The following is a 25,694-nucleotide window of genomic DNA, read 5'->3' as shown; positions in this document are numbered from 1 at the left end:
CACATTACCACACGCACGACAAGTACGCGACACCACATGTACATAGCGCCACATGCACGACATGTACACAACACCACCTACACATAGCACCACATGTGCACAACACCACTTGTAAAATCATTCACCCAACACCATATGTACATAGCACCATCTATACCCAACAGTGAATATGCAACAAGTACAACATATACAACCTATGCATAAAAATAGTACCTCACATCCAAAAGTACACTGCCTCTACTAACCTTGCTTCCATTGTCTTATCCATGCTTTATCCTAACATGTCGCAAACCACACTGCTTTAGTTTCACGGATGTATCCTTCCACATTACTTGTCATAACATAAACATAGGCATAATACAAGCATACAATATAAATTCATATTCACATGATAGTGACCCCATATATTTGTCATGACTACTCTTCCCACTTGATTCCTCATAGCCAAGAACTTATTCATGTCATTTTCTTGCATAAGAAATCATTCTGCCACAAGAACGATTCTTGATGATTTGTCGGACAATTACATAGATATATGGATACATACATAGATATACGTAAACATTAGAATAAACAATCATGATACTGTTAGAAAATGATATGCATACATACGTACATGTATACATATAAACATTAGCATAATCATGATCACAACAAAATTACCATATATTATAAGGTCAAGGTTAATAAATCACCCTTTACAAGTGCAACATATTCAAAACATTGAGAACAATAGTTTCCAACATATCCAAGGCATCTAACACCTCAAATATGTTTACTTTACCTTTTCCTGCTACCTTTCTCATGACTATACTGTTAGCGTCCATCTACACCAATGGACCCAACCAGTCCAACCGACTGTCATAGTCTTACCTTTCATTGTGCTTACTCATGCACCAAGCTTCATCTAGGTTTTACCTATTGGGTACCATACGACTCTCCTCGAGCTCCATTAACTTTCCTCTTTCCCAACCAATTACAAGAATCAAAACAATAAAGGAAAGACCGAGATGAAAATAAGAGGAAAACCATGGAAAACCAACAACAATATGACACCACAATCAAAGTTTCATGATCATGCACTAGACATAACAAAACTGAAAACAAAGCGCAAGAAAATCACGAAATGCCAAAAGCACAAGGCTAATAATAAACACCATGACTCAATCCCCATGGTTCCCAGTGATTTCAAAGGAAAGCTCAACCTGAGCCTTCTTGAAGATTTCATGGCAGTCTCTTTCCATGCAATCCCCTGCATCATACTTCCATCAACACATAATTTCAATGCATAACTAAACATCACAATACGCTAGTTACCTTACCTTGTTGTTCCAAACACATTGCTTGCAACTGAACACATCCACGCCATCTCTCAAGGGACTCCAATTCCCTTGATAGATCCACCTATAACTACAGACTAGCTAATATACCTGTCAAATACATGTTCATGAATATAGCACATACCCACATAACTCGGACGAAATCAAGGGTAAGAATACTTTCGGTATGCAAATCATTCATTCGTTTGGAATTAGGGTTTCCAAACATATCCAAAGGAATTATTTCCCAATTCCTTTCTTTGACCTTTTTCTTGCTACAATTGAGTGTTACTATGCACTGTCACATCATCGACTATTAGTGAGATAAACACATCAACTACTACCTTGTCAGGATAATACCAACATGCTTCCTGCAACTACTCACACATGTCAACCACATGTTCCAAATATGAAGACAATCATATCTATCAATTTGAAATCAACATTTAGCAAGACTAACAATCATGTCATAATCCATAGTCAACTCATAGTCATTAGACATAATGCTACAACTATCACCTACTTACACGCAAGTACATATCAATTGTCTCAACACATATGTATTAGTACAATAATCTTAAAAAAGGATCATTTCTTCATGCAACCCTATAAACTCATACTCATATCATGCAATTAATCAAAAATTTAAGCAAGCTATGAACACACCATGTCAGCTAAATCAACTATACGACATAATCAAACAGTCAAGTACCAAATATATGACATAAGCAAACTCATACCTTGATGTATCTCAGGGGAGGCAATCTTGTCTACACAATCAATACTGGTTAGCATGACACAACTTCACAACATATCAACTCAAAAATAAATCATGATATCCATAACAGTAACCAACTAACATGTTCACATCATAAGCTCATAAGCATTTATCGTTCATGCATAACAATCACATATGTACGATCAGCCTAGATTAGTATGACACCATATCACAAATATGTCGGCTCATACTTGGATATCACCACCATAACCATCTACATCGGTAAAACCAGGTTAACACAATACATATAACATCAAGATCTTCAATTCAATGAACATAACCATCACACATATGGCCAATCTAAATTACAACATCAAGATCTTAATAAAATAACCCTCATCATCAAGTTAATAGCATATAACAACAATAAGCTATATATCATGCTCATCAACAACATATAACCTAATAATCAAGTTATCTAACACAAAACAACAATAACAATGCATACAATTACAGGTTAGTATCATTCTTGACTATTCGACATTTGTTCATATAACTACACTAATAAACTAACATCTATCATGAATGTAATCATAACATCAAAAGACATGTACATAAACCTAATTCATATAATAATCCTTAACTTACATACATTCATACCAACATACAATAACTGTATGGCGGTCTTCTCTTACCCCAAAGTCTAATGAGACAACCTCATTATGATGATTTTCATCTCTTGTTCTATCTCAGCCAACACATTAGCATCATAATAACCAATAGCACCACGATGACCTAAATTTTCATACAATGACTTCACAAGGAATTTTTGACGTATTATTCATGCATAACTTAACCAAGACCATACGTTCATAACAACTGCATATATACATATAACACATGAGTACAAAACCATATACACATCTGTTTAGCTAGAGTCGAGTCATTAATGCATGACCATATCAACTTCACAAACTATGACCTTGTGCATGAAACCAACCACTACTCCACTGCAAACATTGCCACATGCAACAATCAACATGCCTAAGAAATGTATAATCAATTACACATACACATGAACACATGTAGTCGAGCATAATCAATCAATACTTGTAACCAGCCTACAAGACTGATACATGTAATCAAACATATAAGAATGCAACCTAACATACGAGGATGTAATTAAGCAGCATACAAAAACATGTAAATGAAATATAACAATATGTAACCAATCATATACTCATGACGATGCATTCCAAAAATCAACATCAAGTTCCTCATGACAACCTTACTACAACCATGATCAACATTATGCAATGCAACAAGCACATGGAATGCAAGTGTAAGAGACACACATGCAACTGGCATGCATGCATGGCCAACACACATAACCCATCCAGTTCAATAGTTCAACCATGCTTTGGTACCACTCTGTAACACCCTCATCCCACATATACCCAAGTAATCATGCCAATCAGGGTAAACATAAGAAGAGAGGCTACTATGATTAGATTCGACCTCTATGTGACCTTAAGGAAGTGAATTCCAAGGAACATCACACACAATCATCCAACATCAGCAACAGAACCCTCAGGAGACATGTCGAGCACTCAGACATCTTGTCCCTAGGTCCCACTGTTGTTCTGATCTCTTAGGCCATTGTCGCTCCATGCTATGGGCAAGGGAGTGAGTAGTGACCTAAAGTTGCTCTCACAGGCTTGCTTGCTAGTGACCAAAGACCAAAATTTCCAGTTATGTGCTAGAAACCCCGGGATTTAAGCCACTTTTTCAGGTCCAAAGACTTGGCCACTGCCCAAAATCGAGTGATAGCTTGGAATCAATAAAAGTATAGGGAAACAATGATGCAAAGGAAATAAGTCGAACAAGACCTTTATCAAACCCCTACTAGCCATTTCAGGAATTTCGTCAAACATATCATCAACATGTAACCTATAGGTGTAAATAACATAATTAAGAGTAAGGTTCTCATGCTTATCTGAGAATCGCTATAAACCATTGTTCCCTCATGTCATTTGTTGCATTATCATTTATTAGGCCATAGATACCATTCATTTACAAGTAAAAACATGCTGAGAGTCATACATAGTTGTTGTCATAAAATATACATAAAACCACCATAATAGGAACAAAATTACCATAAACATATCAACCATCAAAACCCAATCAATGAATGCACAAAAATTGGAGATGGGACTACCACGTTCCACTTGACCATAGAATGGCTTAGCCAAATCTTTCTTCATCCATTCACCCCTGTGCCATATTCAAAGCATGAATGTGGGACTCAAACCAAAAGAACCAACCAGGGCATACTGATGCTAAACCACCTCACCATCATAAAAAAAACCATGCTTTAGCATAAGGATCACTAGGCCAACACAACAAACACAGCATAACAAGCCTTACTGTGATATCCACCCGATCACTAGGCAAAACAAGAATGGATGCCACCAGGTTTCTCCACCTACACCATGAGGAATTTTCCTATCTCCTAGTCTCTCAGACTTTACTACAATCCAAACTTGGATCACTAGGCCCTAAACCGAGACCCACTCTCCAAGATTTACCACATATCCCAAACCTAGGATTACTAGACCCAACGTAGAGCAAACCACCTCTTGGCTTTACCGTATATCTTTCCATTCACCAGAAATGATTCCTAGGCCCACCAAGGCAACATAATCCTTTATTTACCACAAGCCATAGTTTCGCTCAGGGGTCACTAGGTCAGTGGCTTTACTGTGATCCACAGTTTAGTTTAGTGACCACTAGACCATGTGCTCTATCATTCGGAGATCCACCTCACCCAGCATTGAATTCATCTAGTAATCCAGCTCAACCAAAACATGAGAACCCCATCGCACCATGGCTATCTAGAAATGGAAAGGCTAGGTTGAAAACATTGTTATACTTGGAAAAACCCATGCCATAATAGAAAATAACCACATGTAATGCCATGCATGCCAAAGCTAGCAAGGAAAATACACATGCAAGTCGATACCTGCAATGAAGCCTGTTGTAGCTGCTTGATCATGCCTTTCCCTACTCGATCTTGCTTCCTCTTTCCTTCTTTGCCTTTCTTGCTCCAATGCCAAAATGCTCCAAGATAACTCTAAGTGTCCAAGAGTATGAGGGAGAGAGAGAATAATGAGAGAGCTCCAAAATTGAACTGACAAAAGGTTACATTGACCAAGCTTGCCCACTGATCCTCAAAAGCCTTTTTATCAATGTGGCCTCTATTTTCTTCATTTTCCATTATTGTCCTTCAATTTCCTCCTCACATGCAACATGTGACATTTCACCTTCCTTTTCTCCTAATTTCCTTTATTTTCATAAATAATTGTGCCAAAATTCCACTTTGCCTTTCCAAGGCCTTAGCCATTACCTTTGCCAATTTCCTTAGCCATAAAAGACCAAATGAACACCCACTAGGATGTTTTTCCCAACATTCAACTTGGAATATGTGTCCCATCAACTATGGGATTTATATATTTTTACCTGGATTTTTACCAGGGTTGTTACGTTGTTGTAACTTTCGGAATCCATTAAACACATGATGACAAGACTAATAAACCAAAAACTAAATCTAGGACTAGGCCTGACCATCCCCAACCGGGACTGACATTCTGTAAAACACTTGGCATCAATGCAATCTATAGGTGTAAACAACATATCTAAGCATAGGGGTTTCATACTTATCTGAGATTCAATATGAAGCTTTGTTTCCTTATCACATTAGCTGCAGTTTTATCCATTAAGCCATAGATACATTGTTCATTCATATACAAGTAAAAACATGATGGGAGCCATATATAGCCACTGTCATAATACACATTCATAACCAACATAATAACAATAGAAATACCAAGGAAACAACAACCATATAATCCACATATAAACTAGTATAATACTCGTGAGATAACAAGAAGAAATAACCTTATATTAATGATGCAAAATCCAACCCGGTATGGGACTACCACATTCCACTCAACCGTAAAATGGCTAAGCCAAATCTCCCTTCAACCATTCACCCCCATGCCATATTCCAAGCATGAATATGGGATCTTACAGAACACATCAATCCAAAACCATCCAGGGATTCCAAAGGCCATCCACCTCAACCCATCAAACAATGATTCCACGTCACAGTTGGATATCACAAAACCATCATCAGATTGGTCTCTATCAAAGCCTTCCAGGACTTCTAGAGTGTTTTTCCAATCAAGGCTTCCAGCACTAATAACTCAACCCACATCTTTTACCAGACTTCCAGAGTGTTTTTCCAACTACATCTTAAAGGACTACTAACTCAACCCACCAAGGGATTCCATTGCATTTTTCTAACCAAGGCTTCCACGACTAGTAACTCAACCCAAGATGTTACATGGCTTTCAGAGTGTTTGTCCAACCAGGGCTTCCAGGACTAGTAACTCAACCTAAGGTAAGGAAACATGTGAACCAGTCAAAATAAAACAATGAAATACTGACAATCTCCATGGTTATCCAGGAAATAGCAAGGCTAGGCAATCCACTGTCAATCCCGACCATCCTCCATGCCAATGACAGATCATAACTAGCAAACCACATGCATATGACACACATGCCAAAACTAGTGAGGAAAACATACATTCATCTCGGTTCCTGTAAGAAAAACCCATTGTAGCTACTAATCTTGATGTCCTCTTGCACTTTCTTGCTCTTCCTTTGCCTTCTTATTCCAAAACTCCAAATATTCCACACTCTCCAAGAGTGCTCCAAGAAAACTCTAAGTGTCCAAGAGTATGAGAGAGAGAGAATAGAGAGAGAACTCCATAAATGAACTGACATAAGCTTACACTGACCAAGCCTACCCACCGATCCTTAGAAGCCTTTTTATGAATGAGGCCTCTATTTTCTTCATTTTGCATTATTTTCCTTCATTTTCCTTCTTACATGCAACTTGTGACCTTTCACCTCCCTTTTTTCCTAATTTCCTTTATTTTCATAAATAAATGTGCCAAAAATTCCATTTTGCCTTTCCAAAGCCTTAGCCATTGCCTTTGTCAATTTCCTTAGCCATTAACAACCAAATCAACACCCACACTATGATGTCTTACCCTACATTCAACTTGGAATAAGTGTCCCATCAATCATGTTTATTATTTTTGCCTTTATTAGCTTTTATTACATGGAATTTTCACGAGGGTTGTTACACCTTCCACCATGATTAAGCTAGGGCATGATATTTTCATAAATCTAGAGCACATTAGGGCCATTATGTTGTCACTTATTTCACATATGGCATTCACCACTATGACATCATCTTCAACATGGAGAGAATCTAAGAAATATACCATTGTTTCTAGAGAAATGTATATTGCTCTTCTTATCTTTATTATTCGGCATGGTGTTTGTAGATTGGCAATTTTTTCTAGACTCTTAATATTCATTGACTACTCCAACTCTCACTACCTTGCTCCATAATGCAACCAAAGCCTACTTATGGTATTAGTGTTGGGTGTCTCAAGCTGACACATAAGGCTTGGTTTAGTTAGGTTAGGTTAACAACGTTCTTCTTGTTAATTTTCAAATTATTATTTAACCATGATAAAACATGTGGATGACTCTTTTGCATTGAATTGCAAAAACCATTAAACATATTATATGTTGTTGATATGAACAATGTTGCTAGGGTAGCTTTGAGGTACAAGTGTTCAATGACAAACTCACTTTTAACAACACAATCTCAATTAAGATTTGAGAGAGATATATTGGTTTGTTTTTCTTAGGGTTGTAAATGGGAATAATTATTTGGGGATGATGGAACAATACATAGATGAAAATAGGTCACTGATCTGGTACAACCACTTAGCCTAACTCCCCATGATACTTTGCTTTACTCTCTTCTATGTTCCTCATTGGATAAGTTGGTGCGAATTAAAGGATTGGGTAAAATTATGTGTGGTTTGTGTGTTGTAGCCAATGCTTCCAAAATCAAAGATTTCATTCCTTATGTAGCGTGGTCAAATTTGTAGGACATCAGATAGCACAAAAAACTGCTCAAAGAATTTAATGCATTATGGAAGGAGATTACTAATGAAAAAATTGAGAGGGGGAAGGAAAATGAGTGTGGAAAATGGGAATGATTTTGTAAACATGATGCTTGACATCTTTGAGAAGGCCAATGCCATGGACAAAAAATTAAGTAGCAAGGACATGTTGGTTTCTATAATTAGCACTTCAATAAATAATTTGGTAGGGAAACAATAGAGACATTAACAAATCTTCTATGATAAAAGATAGTGTAGGAAGAGCTTGAGTGGATGATTCACAAACACGACCGAAATTCATGTGATCTTTCAAGTGTTGGGTACATATAATGGATAATGAAACTTTGAGATTGCATTTGTTGATTCAACTACTGCTTCCCTAAATAAATGGATACTTGCATTATGGTAGGATACATCATTCACGAGATTGATTCTTGTGGTAGTGGCATCCCAGCTAATAGTCATTCTAGGATCATAGAGAAGAATTGCCAGTTGTTAGGGGCCCTCGCAAAATATTGATACATGATCAAATCACCAAAAGTACATATAAATTAGCATAAGAGTAGAGTATCAAAACATCGATAACTTTGAAGGAGATGACAAGCTAGTGGATGGACATGTATAGGGGTTAATGGAATTCATATGTGTGCACTTAATAGAAGGCATATAACAATACACATGGAAGGAGGAAAGAGATGAAACCCATTATCATTCTTCTAAAACATGAACATATCACATGCATCTTGAATAAACATCTCATTCAAAACTATCATGGTAGTTTCTAATTTGAAGTGTAACTTGTGTTGTCCATGACATCTTGAAGCAAATGAACGGCCTTGATTAATGAATTGAGTAAAAGCTAAGCTACTTGCCAAGGTAGGCCCTTCATTTATTGCAATCCACTATTTATAATTACACTTGAAAGCATTATAATATCGGTTATTGTAATGAAATTGTAATTTCTTACCTCTATGAGTTGTCATCTTAGATATGATTAGATACAAAATATATACAAGTTTTATCTAATAATAAAAATTAAATAATCGAACGATTAGAGAATCCATACCATGATTAACATGTGATAGCATACAATCACTTTCTAACATGTGGTAGCATATAATCATGTTCAAAAGATAACAAGCTTCAAAGAACCACTGATAAACAATTCCCATATCCTTAAAAATAACTTCACATAAAATTGTGTAAATTCTTGGTAAAAATATCATATTTTTTAACTCAAATAATAAAAACACAAATCAAAAATACATTCAAACTCTAATTATATAAACACCAACCACCAAAAATATATCCAAACAATAATTATACTAATACCTAATATTAAAATTGTGTTAAATTTTTATAAATATATATATATATATATATATATATATATATATATATATATATATATCAACACAAATCATATATATAAACATAATGCAGATATAAACAAAAAAAAAATTAATGAAAAAAATATAAATATTAATAATATTTTTAAAAATTGAAATTTACCTCAAAATTAATCTTTAAAACACTATTTAAGTAGAACAATTTTTCAACAATTTGATAATTGATTATGAAATTTGTACAACTATCAGAATGTATTAACATTAAAAAGAAGATTTCAACAATGTGAAATTGTCATAACATTTATTTGAAATTGATGCGTACGGTTGCCTATGGAAAATACTCGCTACCCATATCTACCATCGCATTAAAGAACTTGGATTAGCACTTTTTCTGGACCAGAAAGAATTGTAAGGAGGAGAGAAGTTGGATCCTCAAATAAGGGGCTATTCGAACAACGTCCGTTCATGTAGCCATATTTTCACCAACTTATAGGGAACAGATGTTGAAGTCGGGGTCAACAATAATTCCAGTTTTCTACAAAGTCGAGCCTGCAGATCTTCGGTGGATGCGCGGTGGAGATCGAGTTTATGTTAGAGATTTGGACATGCTTGAAAGGAAGAGAGAATTCGATTATCTGCAACCAAGGTACAACCCCAATACCATAGAAAAATGGAGGAATACTCTTTCTACTATGGCAGATATAATCGGTTTTAGTAAGACCCTCCCTGTTATTTGAGTTTTTTACTTTGTTGGCTTCATAAGTATATCACAGATTATTTATGTAGATGTTTTTCATTTGTCTGTTGACTGTGATTGTGAATATTATTCACAAAAGAGAGGCAGCTCGTCCATGAGGTTGTCCAACAAGTTCTGAAAAAAGTTCGCAAGCCACCTTTGGACATCGCTAAATATCCTACTGGCCTCAATAAAAAAATAAAATATGTGGACAAAACATTGTCACTGCAGCAGCAAAGTGAGAAGGCTACAATTTTGGGAATTGTAGGTCTTGGCGGGGTAGGGAAAACTACCCTCGCTAAACAATTCTTCAACTGAGAGAGATCAAATTACGATCAATCTTGCTTCTTATTTAATATCAGAGCCAAATCTTTACCTTTCTTGCAGAGTAGCCTTCTTAATGATATGATGCAGTCGAATGAACAGATAAAAAGCATTTCTGAAGGGATGGAGAGGCTAAAAACAGTTTCTCAACGGTCTCTTATCATTTATGATTGTGTGTGATGTTTCTTCGATTTCACTTCCTTAAGGTCATATAGGAGGTCAAATCATATCATAGTGGCCTCTCATTGCATGTTTACCCTAGTTGTCCAATTACTTGGGTAGATGTGGGAGGAGGGTGTTACATAAATAAAATGCTAATAGTTATCCTTTCATTAAACCTTAACAACTACCTTTGTCCTTATTTCGTACACACTCTGGATTGGTTGTCGCACCTGACAAACACCCAGTGCCTTCTCCTCAACCATGTGCACATACACATAGTGTGCATCAAAACTGCACAATCCACACACGACATACAACACCATGCAATACATGCATCCACACCTGACATACAACACATACACCTACACCCAGTGCACAACACAATACATACAGCTACACCTAGTGCATAACACAACACAATACATACTCTTACATCCGATGTACAACACAACCCAACACGTATATGTACACAATGTACATTACAAGACATATATCCACACACAACGTGAGACACCACAAAATGCATACACATACACCTGATATACAACACAAATCATATGTCTATACCCGATGTACAACACCACCTAATACATGTACCCACACATAGTACTGCACAACGAATACACATGTCACGATACCGTGACTACACAATGAACATACATAATACCGCATTCCTGCAGCACAACATGTATGACATGCACTCAATCCCATATGTATGCTAGTGCCACATGTACTAAGCACCACCTGAACAAGTGCACAACATCACATGTACACGACACCACCTGCACAACATGTACACAACACCGTATGTACACTGCACCATTTTACAATGTGTACACAATACCACATGTACACATTACCACATACACGACATGTACACGACACCACATGTACACAATGCCACATGCACAACTTGTACACAACACCACTTACACATAACACCACTTGTACAACATGTACAAAGAACCACATGTACACAACACCACTTGTACAATCATGCGCACCACACCATATGTACATAACACCATCTATACCCAGTACTGAATATGCAACATGTACAACATATACAACCGGTGCACAACAATAGTAACTCATAGCCAAAATCACATTGTCTCTACTAAGAAACCTTTCTTCCATTGTCTTATCCAGGCTTTATTCTAACATGTCGTAGGCCACATGGCTTTCATGTCACTGATGTATCCTTCCACATTACCTGTCATAACATAAACATGGGCATAATACAAGCATACAATATAAATTCATATTCACATGATACTGACCTCATATATTTGACATGACTACTCTTCCTACTTGATTCCTCATAGCCAAGGACTTCTTCATGTCATTCACCTGCATAAGCAATCATTCCGCCAAAAGAATGATTCTTGATGATCTATCGGACAGTGACATAGATACATGGATACATACATACATATACGTAAAAATTAGCATAAACAATTATGATCATGTCAGACAATGATATACATACATACATATATGTATACATATAAACATCAGCATAATCATGACCATAACAAAATTACCATATATTATAAGGTCATGGTTAAGATATCTCCCTTTAAGTGTGCAACATATGAAAAGCATTGAGAACAATAGTTCCCAACATAGCCAAGGCATATGACACCTTAGATATGTTTACTTTACCTTTTCCTGTTACCTTTCTCATGACTATACTGTCAGCACCCATCTACACCAATGGACCTAACCAGTCCAACCGACTGCCATAGTCTTACCTTCCGTTGTGCTTACTCATGCATCGATATTCATCCAAGTTTTACCTTTTGGGTACAACATGGCTCTCCCCGAGCTCCATTAACTTTCCTCTTTCCCAACCAATTATCAAGACTCAAGAAAATAAATGAAAGACTGAGAAGAAAAGAAGAGGAAAACCATGGAAAACCAACAACAATATGACACCACAAACAAATTTTCATGATCATGCAACAAACATAACAAAACTGAAAATAAAGAACAATAAAATCAGAAAATACCAGAAGTACAAGGCTAACAACAAACACCATGACTCAATCCCCATGGTTCCCAGTGACTTCAAAGGAAAGCTCAACTTGAGCCTTCTTCAATATTTCATCGCAATCTCTTGCCATGCAATTCCATGCATCATACTGCCATCAACACATAATGTCAGTGCATAACTAAACTTCGCAATACACCATTTACCTTACCTTGATGTTCCAAACATGTTGCTTGCAACTGAACACATCCACAACATCTCTCAAGGGACTCCAATTCCCTTGATAGATTCGCCTATAACTAGAGACTAGATAATATACCTGTCAAATACATGTTTATGAATATAGCACATACCCACATAATTTCAGACGAAATCAAGGTTAAGAATATTTCCAGTATGCAAAGCACTCATTCGTTTGGAATTAGGGTTTCCAAACATAGCCAAAGGAATTATTGCCCAATTCCTTTCTTTGACCTTTTCCTTGATACAATTGAGTCACTTACTATGCACTGTCACATCACCCAACTATTGGTGATATAAACACATCAACTATTACCTTGTCAGGCTAATACCAACATGCTTCCTGCAACTACTTCCACATGTTCCAAATATCAAGACAATCATATCTATCAATTTGAAATCAACATTTAGCAAGACTAACAATCATGTCATAATCCATGGTCAACTCATAGTCATTAGACATAATGCTACAACTATCACCTACTTACACACAACTACATATCAATTGTCTCGACACATATGTATTAATGCAATCATTTTAAAACAAGATCATTTATTCATGAAACCCTATAAACTCATACTCATATCATGCAATTAATCAAACATTCAAGCAAGCTATGAATGCACCATGTCAGATAAATCAACTAGATGACATAATCAAACAGTCAAGTACCAAATATATGACATAAGAAAACTCGTACCTTGATGTATCTCAAGGGAGGCGATCTTGTCTGCACAATCAATCCTGGTTAGCACGATACGACTTCACAACATATCAACTCAAACATAAATCATGATATCCATAACAGTAACTAACTAACATGCTTACATCATAAGCTCATAAGAATTTGTCATTCATGCATAACAATCACATATGTATGATCAGTCTAGATTAGTACGACACCATATCACAAATATGTTGGCTCATACCTAGATATCGCAACCATAACCATCTACATAGGTCAAAACAAGTTAACGCAATACATATAACATCAAGATCTTCAATGCAATGAACATAACCATCACACATATGACCAATCCAAATTACAACATCGAGATCTTAAAAAAATAACCCTAATCATCAAGTTAATAGAATATAACAACAATAAACTATATAACATGCTCATCAACAACATATAACCTAATAATCAAGGTATCTAACATAAAACAACAATAGAAATGCATATAACTACAAGTTACTATCATTCTTGACTATCCAACATATGTGCATATAACTACACTAATCAACTAACATCTATCATGAATGTAATCATAACATCAAAAGACATGTACATAAACCTAATGCATATAATAATCCTTAACTTACATACCTGCATGCCAACATACAAAGCATGTATTATGATCTACTCTTACCCCAAAGTCTAATGCAAAAACCTCATTATGATGATTTGCATCTCATGTTCTATCTTAGCCAACACGTTAGCATCATAACAACCAACAGCACCACGATGACCTAAATTTGCATACAATGACTTCATAAGGAATTTTTGACCTACTATTCATACATAACTATAACCAAGACCATACATGCATAATGACTACATAGAGACATATGACACATGAGTACAAAACCATATATACATCCTTCTAGCTAGATTCCAGTTGTCAATGCATGACCCTATCAACTTCACAAACTATGACCATGTGCATGAAAACAACCACTACTCCACCATATGCATTGCCACATGCAACCATCAACATGCATAATCAATTACACATATACATCCTTCTAGCTAGATTCCAGTTGTCAATGCATGACCCTATCAACTTCACAAACTATGACCATGTGCATGAAAACAACCACTACTCCACCATATGCATTGCCACATGCAACCATCAACATGCATAATCAATTACACATACACATGAACGCTTGTAGTCGAGCATAAGCAATCAATACTTGTAACCAATGTACAAGACGGATACATGTAATCAACCATATAAGAATGCAACCTAACATACAAGGATGTAATCAAGTGTCAAATAACAACATGTAAGTGACATATAACAATATGTAACCAGTCATATAATCATGATGATGCATTCCACAAAATCAACATCAAGTTACTCATGACAACCTTACTAGAACCATGATCAACATTATGCAATGAAGCAAGCACATGGAATGCAAGTGTAATAGACACATATGCAACTAGCATGCATGCATTGCAAACACACACCAACCATCCAGTTCAAGAGTTGAACCATGATTTGATACCACTCTGTAACACCCCCCTCCCACATATACCCAAGTAATCATGCCAACCGGGGTAAACATGAGATGAGAGGCTACTATGATCATATTCGACCTCCTATATGACCTTAAGGAAGTGAAATCAATGAAGCATCATACACAATCATCCAACATCAGTAACAGAACCCCCATGAGACATGTTAGCCACTTAGACATCTTGTCCCTGGGTCCCACTGTTGTTATGGATCTCTTAGGCCATAGTTGCTCTCACGCTATGGGCAAGGGAGTGACCAACAACCTAAATTTTTTCTCACAGGCTTTCCTACTAGTGACCAGAGACCAAAATTGCCAGTTCTATGCTAGCGACCCCAGGATTTAAGCCACTTTTTCAGGTCTAGAGGCTAGGCCACTGCCCAAAATGGAGTGATAGCTTGAAATCAGTAAAAGTATAGGGAAACAATGATGCAAAAGCAATAAGTTGAATAAGACCTTTAGTAGACCCCTAGTAGCCATACTAGGCATTTCGTCAAACATATCATCAACATGTAACATGTAGGTGTAAATAATAGAACTAAGTGTAGGGATCTCATACCTATCTAAGAATCGTTATGAACCATTTTTCCCTCATTACATTTGTTGCATTATCATCTATTAGGCCATAGATACACTATCCATTCATTTACAAGTAAAAACATGTTGAGATCCATACATAGTTGTTGTCATAAAATATACATATAACTAGAATAATAGGAGCATAATTACCATAAACATATCAGCCATCAAAACCTACATATACATCAATAATTTTGCACATGGAAATCAAGGGAATGAATTTCTCATTAATGAATGCAATAAACCAACCGGAGATGGGACTACCATGTTCCACCTAACCATAGAATGGCTAAGTCAAATCTCTCTTCATCCATTCACCCCAGTTCCATATTCCAAGCATGAATGTGGGACTCAAACCAAAAGAACCAACTAGGGCATACCAACGCTAAACCACCTCACCCTCATCAACAGAAACCAGGCTTTACCGTAATCCATCCTGGATCACTAGGCCAACACAACAAACACATCATAACATGCTTTACCGTGACCTCCACCTGATCACTAGGCCAAACAAGCATGGATGCCACCGGGTTTCTCCACATTCACCATGATAAATTTTCCTGTCTCCTAGTCTCTCAGGCTTTACTACAATCCAAACCTGGATCACTAGGCCCTAAACCAAGACCCAATATCCAATCTTTACCACATATCACAAACCCGGGATTACTAGGCCCAACGAAGAGCAACCCACCTCTTGGCCTTACCGTATATCCTGCAATTCATTGGAAATGATTCCTAGGCCCACCAAGGCAACACAATCCTTGCTTTACCGCAACGCACAGTCTAGCGCAGGGGTCACTAGGCCAATGGTCTTACTATGATCCACAGTCTGGTTTAGGGACCACTAGGGTATGTGCTCTATCATTCGGAGATCCACTTCACTCAGCTTCGAATCCATCTGGTAATCCAACTCAACTAAAACATGGGAACCCCATCACACCATGACTATCAGAAAATGGCAAGGCTAGGTTGAAAACATTGTTACACCTGGAAAATCCCATGCCATGATAGAAAAGAACCACATGCAATACCATGCATGCCAAATCTAGCAAGCAAAATACACATGCAAGTCGATATTTGCGATGAAGCTTGTTGTAGCTGCTTGATCGTGCCTTTCCCTGCTTGATCTTTGCTTCTTCTTCCCTTCTTTGCCTTTCTTCCTCCAATGAAAAAATGCTCCAAGAGAACTCTAAGTGTCCAAGAGTATGAGAAAGAGAGAGCATGAGAGAGCTCCAAAACTCAACTGACAAAAAGTTACATTGACCAAACTTGCCCGCTAATCCTCAAAAGCCCTTTTATTAATGAGGCCTCTATTTTCTTCATTTTCCATTATTTTCCTTCAATTTCCTCTTCACATGCAACCTGTGACCTTTCACCTTCCCTTTCTCCTAATTTCCTTTATGTTCATAAATAATTGTGCCAAAATGCCACTTTTCCTTTCCAAAGAATTGGCCATTACCTTTGTCAATTTCCTTAGTCATAAACAACCAAATGAACACCCATAGGATGTTTTGCCCAACATTCAGTTTGGAATACGTGTCCCATCAACCATGGTATTTATATATTTTTACAAGGATTTTTACCAGGGATGTTACATTGTTGTAACTTTCAGAATCCATTAAACACATGATGACAAGACTAATAAACCAAAAACTAACTCTAGGACTAGGCCTGACCATCCCCAACCGGGACTGACATTATGTCAAACACTTGGCATCAATGTAATCTACAGATGTAAACAACAGATCTAAGCATTGGGGTTTCATACTTATCTGAGATTCACTATGAAGCATTGTTTCCTTATCATATTAGTTACAGTTTTATCCATTAGGCCATAGATACATTTTTCATTCATATACAAGTAAAAACATGATGGGAGCCATACATAGCCACTGTCATAATACACATTCATAACTAGCATAATAACAACAAAAATACCAAGCAAACAATATCCATATAATCCACATATAAACTAGTATAATACTCGTGAGATAATAAGGAGAAATAATCTCATATTAATGATGCAAAATCTAACCTGGTATGGGACTACCACGTTCTACCTAACCGTAGAATGTCTGAGCCAAATCTCTCTTCAGCCATTCACCCATGTGCCATATTCCAAGCATGAATGTGGGATCTCATAGAACACATTAAGCCAAAATCATCCATGGATTCCATAGGCCATCCATCTCAACCCATCAAACAATGATTCCACGTCATGGTTGGACATCACAAAACCATCGTCAGATTGGTCTTTATCCAGGCCTTAAAGGACTTCCAGAGTGTTTGTCCAACCGAGGCTTCCAGGACTAGTAACTCAACCCACATCTTCTACCAGGCTTCTAGAGCGTTTGTCCAACCATGGATTAAAGGACTAGTAACTCAACCCACCAACGGCTTCCAGAGCATTTTTCCAACTAAGCCTTCTAGGACTAGTAACTCAACACAAGATGTTATAGGGCTTCCAGAGTGTTAGTTCAACCAGGGCTTCTAGGACTAACTCAACCCAAGCTAAGGAAACATAAGAACCACAAAAACAACAATGAAATAAACCCACAATCTCCATGGTTATCTAGGAAATAGCAACGCTAGGAAATCCACTGTCAATCCCAACCATCCTCCATGCCAATGACATATCATAACTAGAAAACTACATGCATATGCCACACATGCCAAAAATAGTGAGGAAAACATACATTCAGCTCAGTACCTGCAAGCAAAACCCGTTGTAGCTACTAATCCCGATGTCCTCTTGCACTTTCCTGATATTCCTTTTCCTTCTTGCTCCAAAACTCCAAATATGCCACACTCTCCAAGAGTGCTCCAAGAAAACTCTAAGTGTCTAAGAGTATGAGAGGGAGAGAGAATAGAGAGAGAACTCCAGAACTGAACTAACATAAGTTTACACTGACCAAGCCTACCCACTAATCATCATAAGCCTTTTTATGAACGAGGCCTCTATTTTCTTCATTTTCCATTATTTTCCTTCATTTTCCTCCTCACATGCAACTTGTGACAATTCACCTCCCTTTTCTCTGAATTTCCTTTATTTTCATAAATAAATGTGCGAAAAATGCCATTTTTCCTTTCCAAAGCCTTAGCCATTGCCTTGTCAATTTCCTTAGCCATTAACAACCAAATCAACACCCACACTAGGATGTCTTGGCCAACGTTCAACTTGGAATAAGTGTCCCATGAATCGTGGTTATTATTTTTGCCTTTATTAACTTTTATTACATGGTATTTTCACCAGGGTTGTTACACCTTCCACCATTATTAAGCTAGGGCATGCTATTTTCATAAATCTAAAGTATATTAGGGCCATTATGTTGTCACTTCTTTCACATATGGAATTCACCACTATGACATCATCTTCAACATGGAGAGAATCTAAGAAATCTACCATTGTTTCCAGAGAAATGTATATTGTTATTCTTATCTTTATTATTCCACATGGTGTTTGTAGATTGGAAATTTTTCCTAGACTCTTAAGATTCATTGACTACTCCAACTCTCACTACCTTGCTCCATAATGCAACCAAATCCTACTTAGGGTATTAGTGTTGGGTGTCTCAAGCTGACACACAAGGCTTGGTTTAGTTAGGTCAAGTTAACAACGATCTTCTTGTTAATTTTCAAATTATTATTTAACCATGCTAAAACACGTGGATGACTCTTTTACATTAAATTCCAAAAACCATTAAACATATTATATGTTGTTGATATGAACAATATTGCTAGGGTAGCTTTGAGGTACAAGTCTTCAATGACGAACTCACTTGTAACAACACAATCTCAATTAAGATTTGAGAGAGATATATTGGTTTGGTTTTCTTAGGGTTGTAAATGGGAACAAATATTTGGGGATGATGGAACAATACATGGATGAAAATAGATCACTGATGCTACAACCACTAAGCCTAACTTCTCGTGATGCTTTGCTTTACTCTCTTCTATGTTCCTCATTGGATAAGTTGGTGCAAATTAAAGGATTAGGTAGACTTATGTGTGGTTTGTGTGTTGTAGCCAATGTATCCACAATCAAAGATTTCATTCCTTGTGTAGGGTGATCAAATTTTTAGGACATTAGAGATCACAAAGAAGTGCACAAAAAATTTAATGCATTATGGAAGGAGATTACTAATGAAAAAATTGAGAGGGGGGAGGAAAATGAGTGTGGAAAATGGGAATGATTTTGTAAAAATGATGCTTGACATCTTTGAGAAGGCTAATGCCACTGACAAAAAAATAAGTAGCAAGGAAATGTTGGTTTCTATAATTAGCACTTCAATAATAATTTGGGTATGGAAACAATAGAGACATTGACAAATCTACTATGGTAAAAGATAGTGTAGGAAGAGCTTGAGTGGATAATTCACAAACACGACTTAAATTCATGTGATCTTTCAAGTGTTGAGTACACATAATGGATAATGAAACATTGAGATTGCATTTGTTGATTTGACTATTGCTTCCCTAAATAAATGAACATGCAGTATGGTAGGATACGTCATTCATGAGATTGTTTCTTGCGGTAGTCACACCCCAACTAATAGTCATTCTAGGATTATAGAGAAGAATGGCCAATTGTTAGGGGCCCTCGCAAAAGATTGATACATGGTCAAAACACCAAAAGCACATATAAATTAGCATTACAATTGAGTATCAAAACATCGATAACTTTGAAGGAGATGACAAGCCAGTGAATGGACATGTATAGGGGTTAATGGAATTCATAGGTAAGCACTTAATAGAAGGCCTATGACAATACACAAGGAAGGAGGAAAGAGATGAAACCCATTATCATTCTTCTAAAACATGAACATATCAAATGCATCTTAAATAAACATCTCATTCAAAACTATCATGTTAGTTTCTAATTTGAAGTGTAACTTGTGTTGTCCATGGCATCTTGAAGCAAATGAATGGCCTTGATTAATGAATTGAGTAAAGGCTAAGCTACTTGCCGAGGTATGCCCTTCATTTATTGCAATCCACTATTTATAATTACACTTGAAAGCATTGTAATATTGGTTATTATAACGAAATTGCATTTTCTTACCTCTATGAGCTGTAATCTTAGATATAATCAGATGCAAAATATATATAAGTTTTATCTAATAATAAAAATTAAAGAATCAAACGATTAAAGAATCCATACCATGATTAACATGTGGTAGCATACAATCACTTTCAAAAATGAAGAGATAACAAGCTTCAAAGAACCACTAACAAACAATTGTCATATCCTTAAAAATAGCTTCCACACAAAATTATGTAAATACCAACCACTAAAAATATATCCAAACAATAATTATACTAATACCTAATATTAAAAATGTGTTATATATATATATATATATATATATATATATATATATATATATATATATATATATATATATATATATATAACATAATGCAAATATAAAAGAAAATTAATAATAAAAAACTAAACGTTAATAATATTTTAAAACATTGAAATTTACCTCAACAATAATCTTTAAATAAAACACTATTTAAGTAGAACAATTTGATAATTGATTATGAAATTTGTACAATGTATTAACATTAAAAATAAGATTTCAACAATCTGAACCGACCTAGGCATATAAGGATGTGAAAGGAGTCGTTTATGGAGGAGGAGGAATTGAGGGATGATTAAAAGGTGGTTAGAATTCGGGGAAAAAATATTTCAAATTTTTTTGTAGAGGAAGTGTTTGAATCATGTTTTTGATTATGGAAATAGATTTAGCACCATCAAAAACTTCTAAACACCTAAAATTATGAATTTTGACAACTTTTACTCAGATTTACAAATCCCTATTGAGTTTTTTTTTAATATGAAAAAATTTCCATAACTGTGAAAGAAAACAACATAACTATTAGACTACGGCGATGTGACATTGTCATAAAATTTATCTCAAATTGATGCGTACTGTTGGCTATGAAAAATTGTAAGAACCCCACTTACCTACTCCGATTTTTTTGAAATTAATGCGTACTGTTCGCAGTCAAAGCATTTGGTATACGGGGATACGCGTAATGTACTGGATGGCTAAATTGCGAAATTGCCACGCATGGACGTTATTTCCACTTCCTTATTTTTTATGTTGGTTTGTCAGCAGGTTGAATGCATAGTAATTTGTATATGCAGTTAAAAATTTTAATTTAAATAATAAAAGTGATGCTTTTCCGACTTCCTACCAAAAATTTCATAAAATATAGACGACTGGAAAAACGCATATCTTGTAAGGAAATCAACGCAGGTATTTTGGGTAAAGAATCTTCTCCACTCCCACGTAAAGGAACCTTATATGTGGTAAACCAACGCAGGTCTTTTGCAAGAAAACAAGTTTGATGGCATCGTACAGGAAGCTGGTCTTCTGATCTTCTAATTTTTTCAACATTTTCATAATTCATTATGAAATTTGTACAACTATCATAATGTATTAACATTGAAAAGAAGATTTCAACAATTCGATAACCAATTAAGGCATATGAGGATGTGAAGTCGCCATAACATTTATTTGAAATTGATCCATACTGTTGCCTATGAAAAATTGTAAGAACCCCACTTGTAACATTATATTGTTGTAACATTTACGTCCATTGATGCCATTGCCAGTTGTTCCCCCATTGAACAGAGGGGGACAAAAGATCCCATCGCAGTCAAAGCATTTGGTATACCGAGATATGCGTAAAATGCTGGATGGCTAAACTGCGAAGTTGCTTACGTCATTTCCACTTGCTTATTTTTTTTTATTTTGGTTTCATTGGAATTTATATATGCAGTTAAAAATTTAATTTAAATGATGAAAGTGATATTTTTTTGAATTCCTACCAAAAATTTCACAAAATCTGGACCACTTGGATGCCAATTGTTATGCATAAAGAATGTGTCTCGATTCCCAAGTAAGGGATCTTATTTGTGGTAAGGCAGGGTTCCCCAAGAAAATCAATGCAGGTCTTCCAAACAAATAGTCAATAAAAATCTTGACCACTTAAAAAACTCATATCTTATATGGGTCGATACAAATTGTTTTTCATAAAGAATGGGTCTCGACTCCCGAGTAAAGAAATCTTGTGGCGCAAGGAAATCAACGCAGGTTATTGTACAGGAAGCTGGTTCTTTCGCTTTCTGATTCTCTGTTTTGTTTTTGTTTTTCGCATCTTGACTTTTTGTTTCTTTTTCTAATGCTATCAATATTGGTTCTTAATGATTTCTTCTTTGTTTCTTTAGTTAGTGATGGTCTAATAATGATTTGCCTAATTTTTTGGTTTCTAGCCATATGTAATTTCTCATTTTATCATTGTACAGGAAGCTGGTTCTTTCGCTTTCTGATTCTCTGTTTTGTTTTTGTTTTTGTTTTTCAGTCTGGTCTATCTTTTCTCATCTTGGATTTTTGTTTCTTCTTCTAATGCTTCTTAGTGATTTCCTCATTGTTTCTTTAGTTAGTGTTGGTCTAATAATGATTTGCCTACCTTTTTGGTTTCTAGCCATATGTAATTTCTCATTTTGTCATTGCACAGGAAGCTGGTTCTTTTGCTTTCTGATTCTTTGTTTTGTTTTTGTTTTTCAGTCTGGTCTATCTTTTCTCATTTTGGCTTTTTGTTTCTTTTTCTAATGCTATCAATATTGGTTCTTAGTGATTTCCTCTTTGCTTCTTTGGTTAGTGTTGGTCGAATAATGATTTGCCTACTTCTTTGGTGTCTAGCCATATGTAATTTCTCATTTAGTCATTATACAGGACACTGGTTCTTTCGCTTTCTGATTGTCTGTTTTGTTTTTGTTTTTCAATCTACTCTATCTTTTCTCATATTGGCTTTTTGTGTCTTTTTCTAATGCTATCAATATTGGTTCTTAGTGATTTCCTCTTTGCTTCTTTGGTTAGTGTTGGTATAATAACGATTTGCCTACCTCTTTGGTTTCTTGCCATATATAATTTCTCATTTGATTAATGAAAAATGAAAAAAAAAATCGTCAAAAAAAAGGCTTCCGAACTTTACTCAATAATGTTGGGACAGAACTGATAGTCAATAATGCTGGAAGAAGGGAAAACTGGTAGGAAACTTCATGCTTCCACCGTTTAGATTACCAGATTACGGTATTAGTTCACTATTTATTGCCACTTGGTTTTCTCAAAGGAAATAAGAACCTCAAGTATTCAACTACAAATCAAAGCTGTTTTGTTTTCAATCGTGTGCCCAAATATTGAGGTCTTGATACCACAAAAGTTGCAGCTGATAGCTTCTCTACTCTCCTGAATCGTTCATAGACAAATATTGAAGTTGAACTCGCATTCTCAATCTCTGCCAAATACATTCGATCTTGGTTCTTTGTTATTCTGTATCCAATGGCACCTGATAACTTCACATCCTTCGCATCCACCTCCAAAACCCCCTCCCATGATGACACCAATAACTATGTGTATGATGTGTTTCTAAATCACCGCGGTCCTGACGTAAAGAAAGGATTCGCTAGTCATATCTACCACTAGCTTAAAGAATTTGGATTATTAGTTTTTCTAGACCAGAAAGAATTGCAATGAGGAGACAACTTGAATCCTCAAATCGAAGGGGCTATTCAAACAGCCTCTATTCATGTAGCCATATTTTCACCAACTTATGCTCAATCAATATGGTGTCTCCACGAGCTCGTATTGATGAGGGAACAAATGTTGAAGTCGGGGTCAACAATAATTCCAGTTTTATACAAAGTTGAGCCTGCAGATCTTCGGTGGACGCGCGACGGAGATCGAGTTTATGCTAGAGATTTGGGCGTGATTGAAAGGAAGAGAGCATTTGATTCTCAGGAACCACGGTACGACCCCAAGACCATAGAAAAATGGAGGAATACTCTTTCTGTTGTGGCAGATATAATTGGTTTTGAGCTGAAGGACAAGTAAGACCCTTCAATTCTCCCTACTATTTGATTTTTGTACTTTGCTGGCTTCATAAGTATATCATAGATTATTTATATAGATGTTTCTCGTTAGTCGATTAACTGTGATTTGAATATTGTTCAGGGAAGAATGGCAGCTCGTCCACGAAGTCGTCCAACAAGTTGTGAAAAGGGTTCCCAAACCACCTTTGAACGTTGCCAAATATCCTACTGGCCTCGATGAAAAAATTAATGATGTGGACTGGACATTGTCACTTCAGCGGCAAAGTGAGAAGGCTACAGTTTTGGGAATTGTAGGTCTTGACGGGGTCGGGAAAACTACCCTGGCTAAACAATTCTTCAACCGAGAGAGATCAAATTACGATCGATCTTGCTTCTTATTTGATGTCAGATCCACATCTTTGCCTTCCCTGTAGAGTAGCCTTCTTAAGGATCTAATTCAATCGAGAGTAGCAATGAAAACCCTAGCTACCAAGGAAAGAAGAGTACGATTCTTTCAGCAGAGAGCACACACTAAATGCACTTTTCCTAAATCATTTTTCACATGCAATCTAAATGCAAATGCACATGCATGTATTTATTTTTTCGTTTCCTTAATGTGAGAATGCCATAAAAGGGAAAGTAAGTACAGATCTGAATTATTTTCTCCAAAGTGACACTTCAACAATCTCTTTTCAAAAGGAAAGGAAGACTAAGATGGCACTTTCAATTTCAAATGGAAAACTGCTTTTGACACTTCAAATATTGACAATTCAAATCAAATACATTGGAAAAAGTACAATCAACTATCTAGAAGAGGAAGACTTTACGACACTCTTCTTTTCGACTCAAAATGACAGTTACGACAATTCTTTGCATCGAAAACGACAGTTCGATTTTAGCTACTCTTGACAAAGGAGGATTGTAAATGATGAAAAATACATAAAAACATTCACAAATCCTGATCAATGGATGCTGAATAATGTGAAGGAAGATGGCTTCAGCAATGATATACTGATCATAAGCAGCAAAACTACTGAATAAAGTTGAAAACAAGGAGGAAAAGACCAAATTCCAGAGAGAGACACAATA

The 25,694-nt window shown here is 36.1% G+C and overlaps 1 protein-coding gene across 1 annotated transcript; it reads left to right on the top strand.

Annotated features, from left to right (window-relative positions):
* The first annotated feature begins 24,384 nt into the window (after nt 1-24,384).
* LOC149214634 (disease resistance protein L6-like) lies at nt 24,385-25,039 on the top strand. The gene is made up of 2 exons (XM_089389453.1): nt 24,385-24,623; nt 24,748-25,039. The coding sequence occupies exons 1-2, from the start codon at nt 24,385-24,387 to the stop codon at nt 25,037-25,039; spliced, it is 531 nt and encodes a 176-aa protein (XP_089245579.1).
* Nucleotides 25,040-25,694: the final 655 nt, after the last annotated feature.

This window comes from Pinus tabuliformis, chromosome 1_1 (assembly GCF_031772625.1).
Source record: "Pinus tabuliformis cultivar Carrire ecotype Pingquan chromosome 1_1, CPIR1, whole genome shotgun sequence".
Taxonomy (NCBI): Eukaryota; Viridiplantae; Streptophyta; class Pinopsida; order Pinales; family Pinaceae; genus Pinus; species Pinus tabuliformis.
The sequence above is the reverse complement of the archived record's forward strand: the minus strand, read 5'-3'. Positions and strand labels throughout refer to the sequence as shown.

Coding starts and splice junctions, on each gene's coding strand:
- LOC149214634 (XM_089389453.1), top strand. CDS start 24,385: ATGAGGGAACAAATGTTGAAGTCGGGGTCAACAATAATTCCAGTTTTA. Junction 24,624..24,747: donor GGTTTTGAGCTGAAGGACAA/GTAAGACCCTTC, acceptor AATATTGTTCAG/GGAAGAATGGCAGCTCGTCC.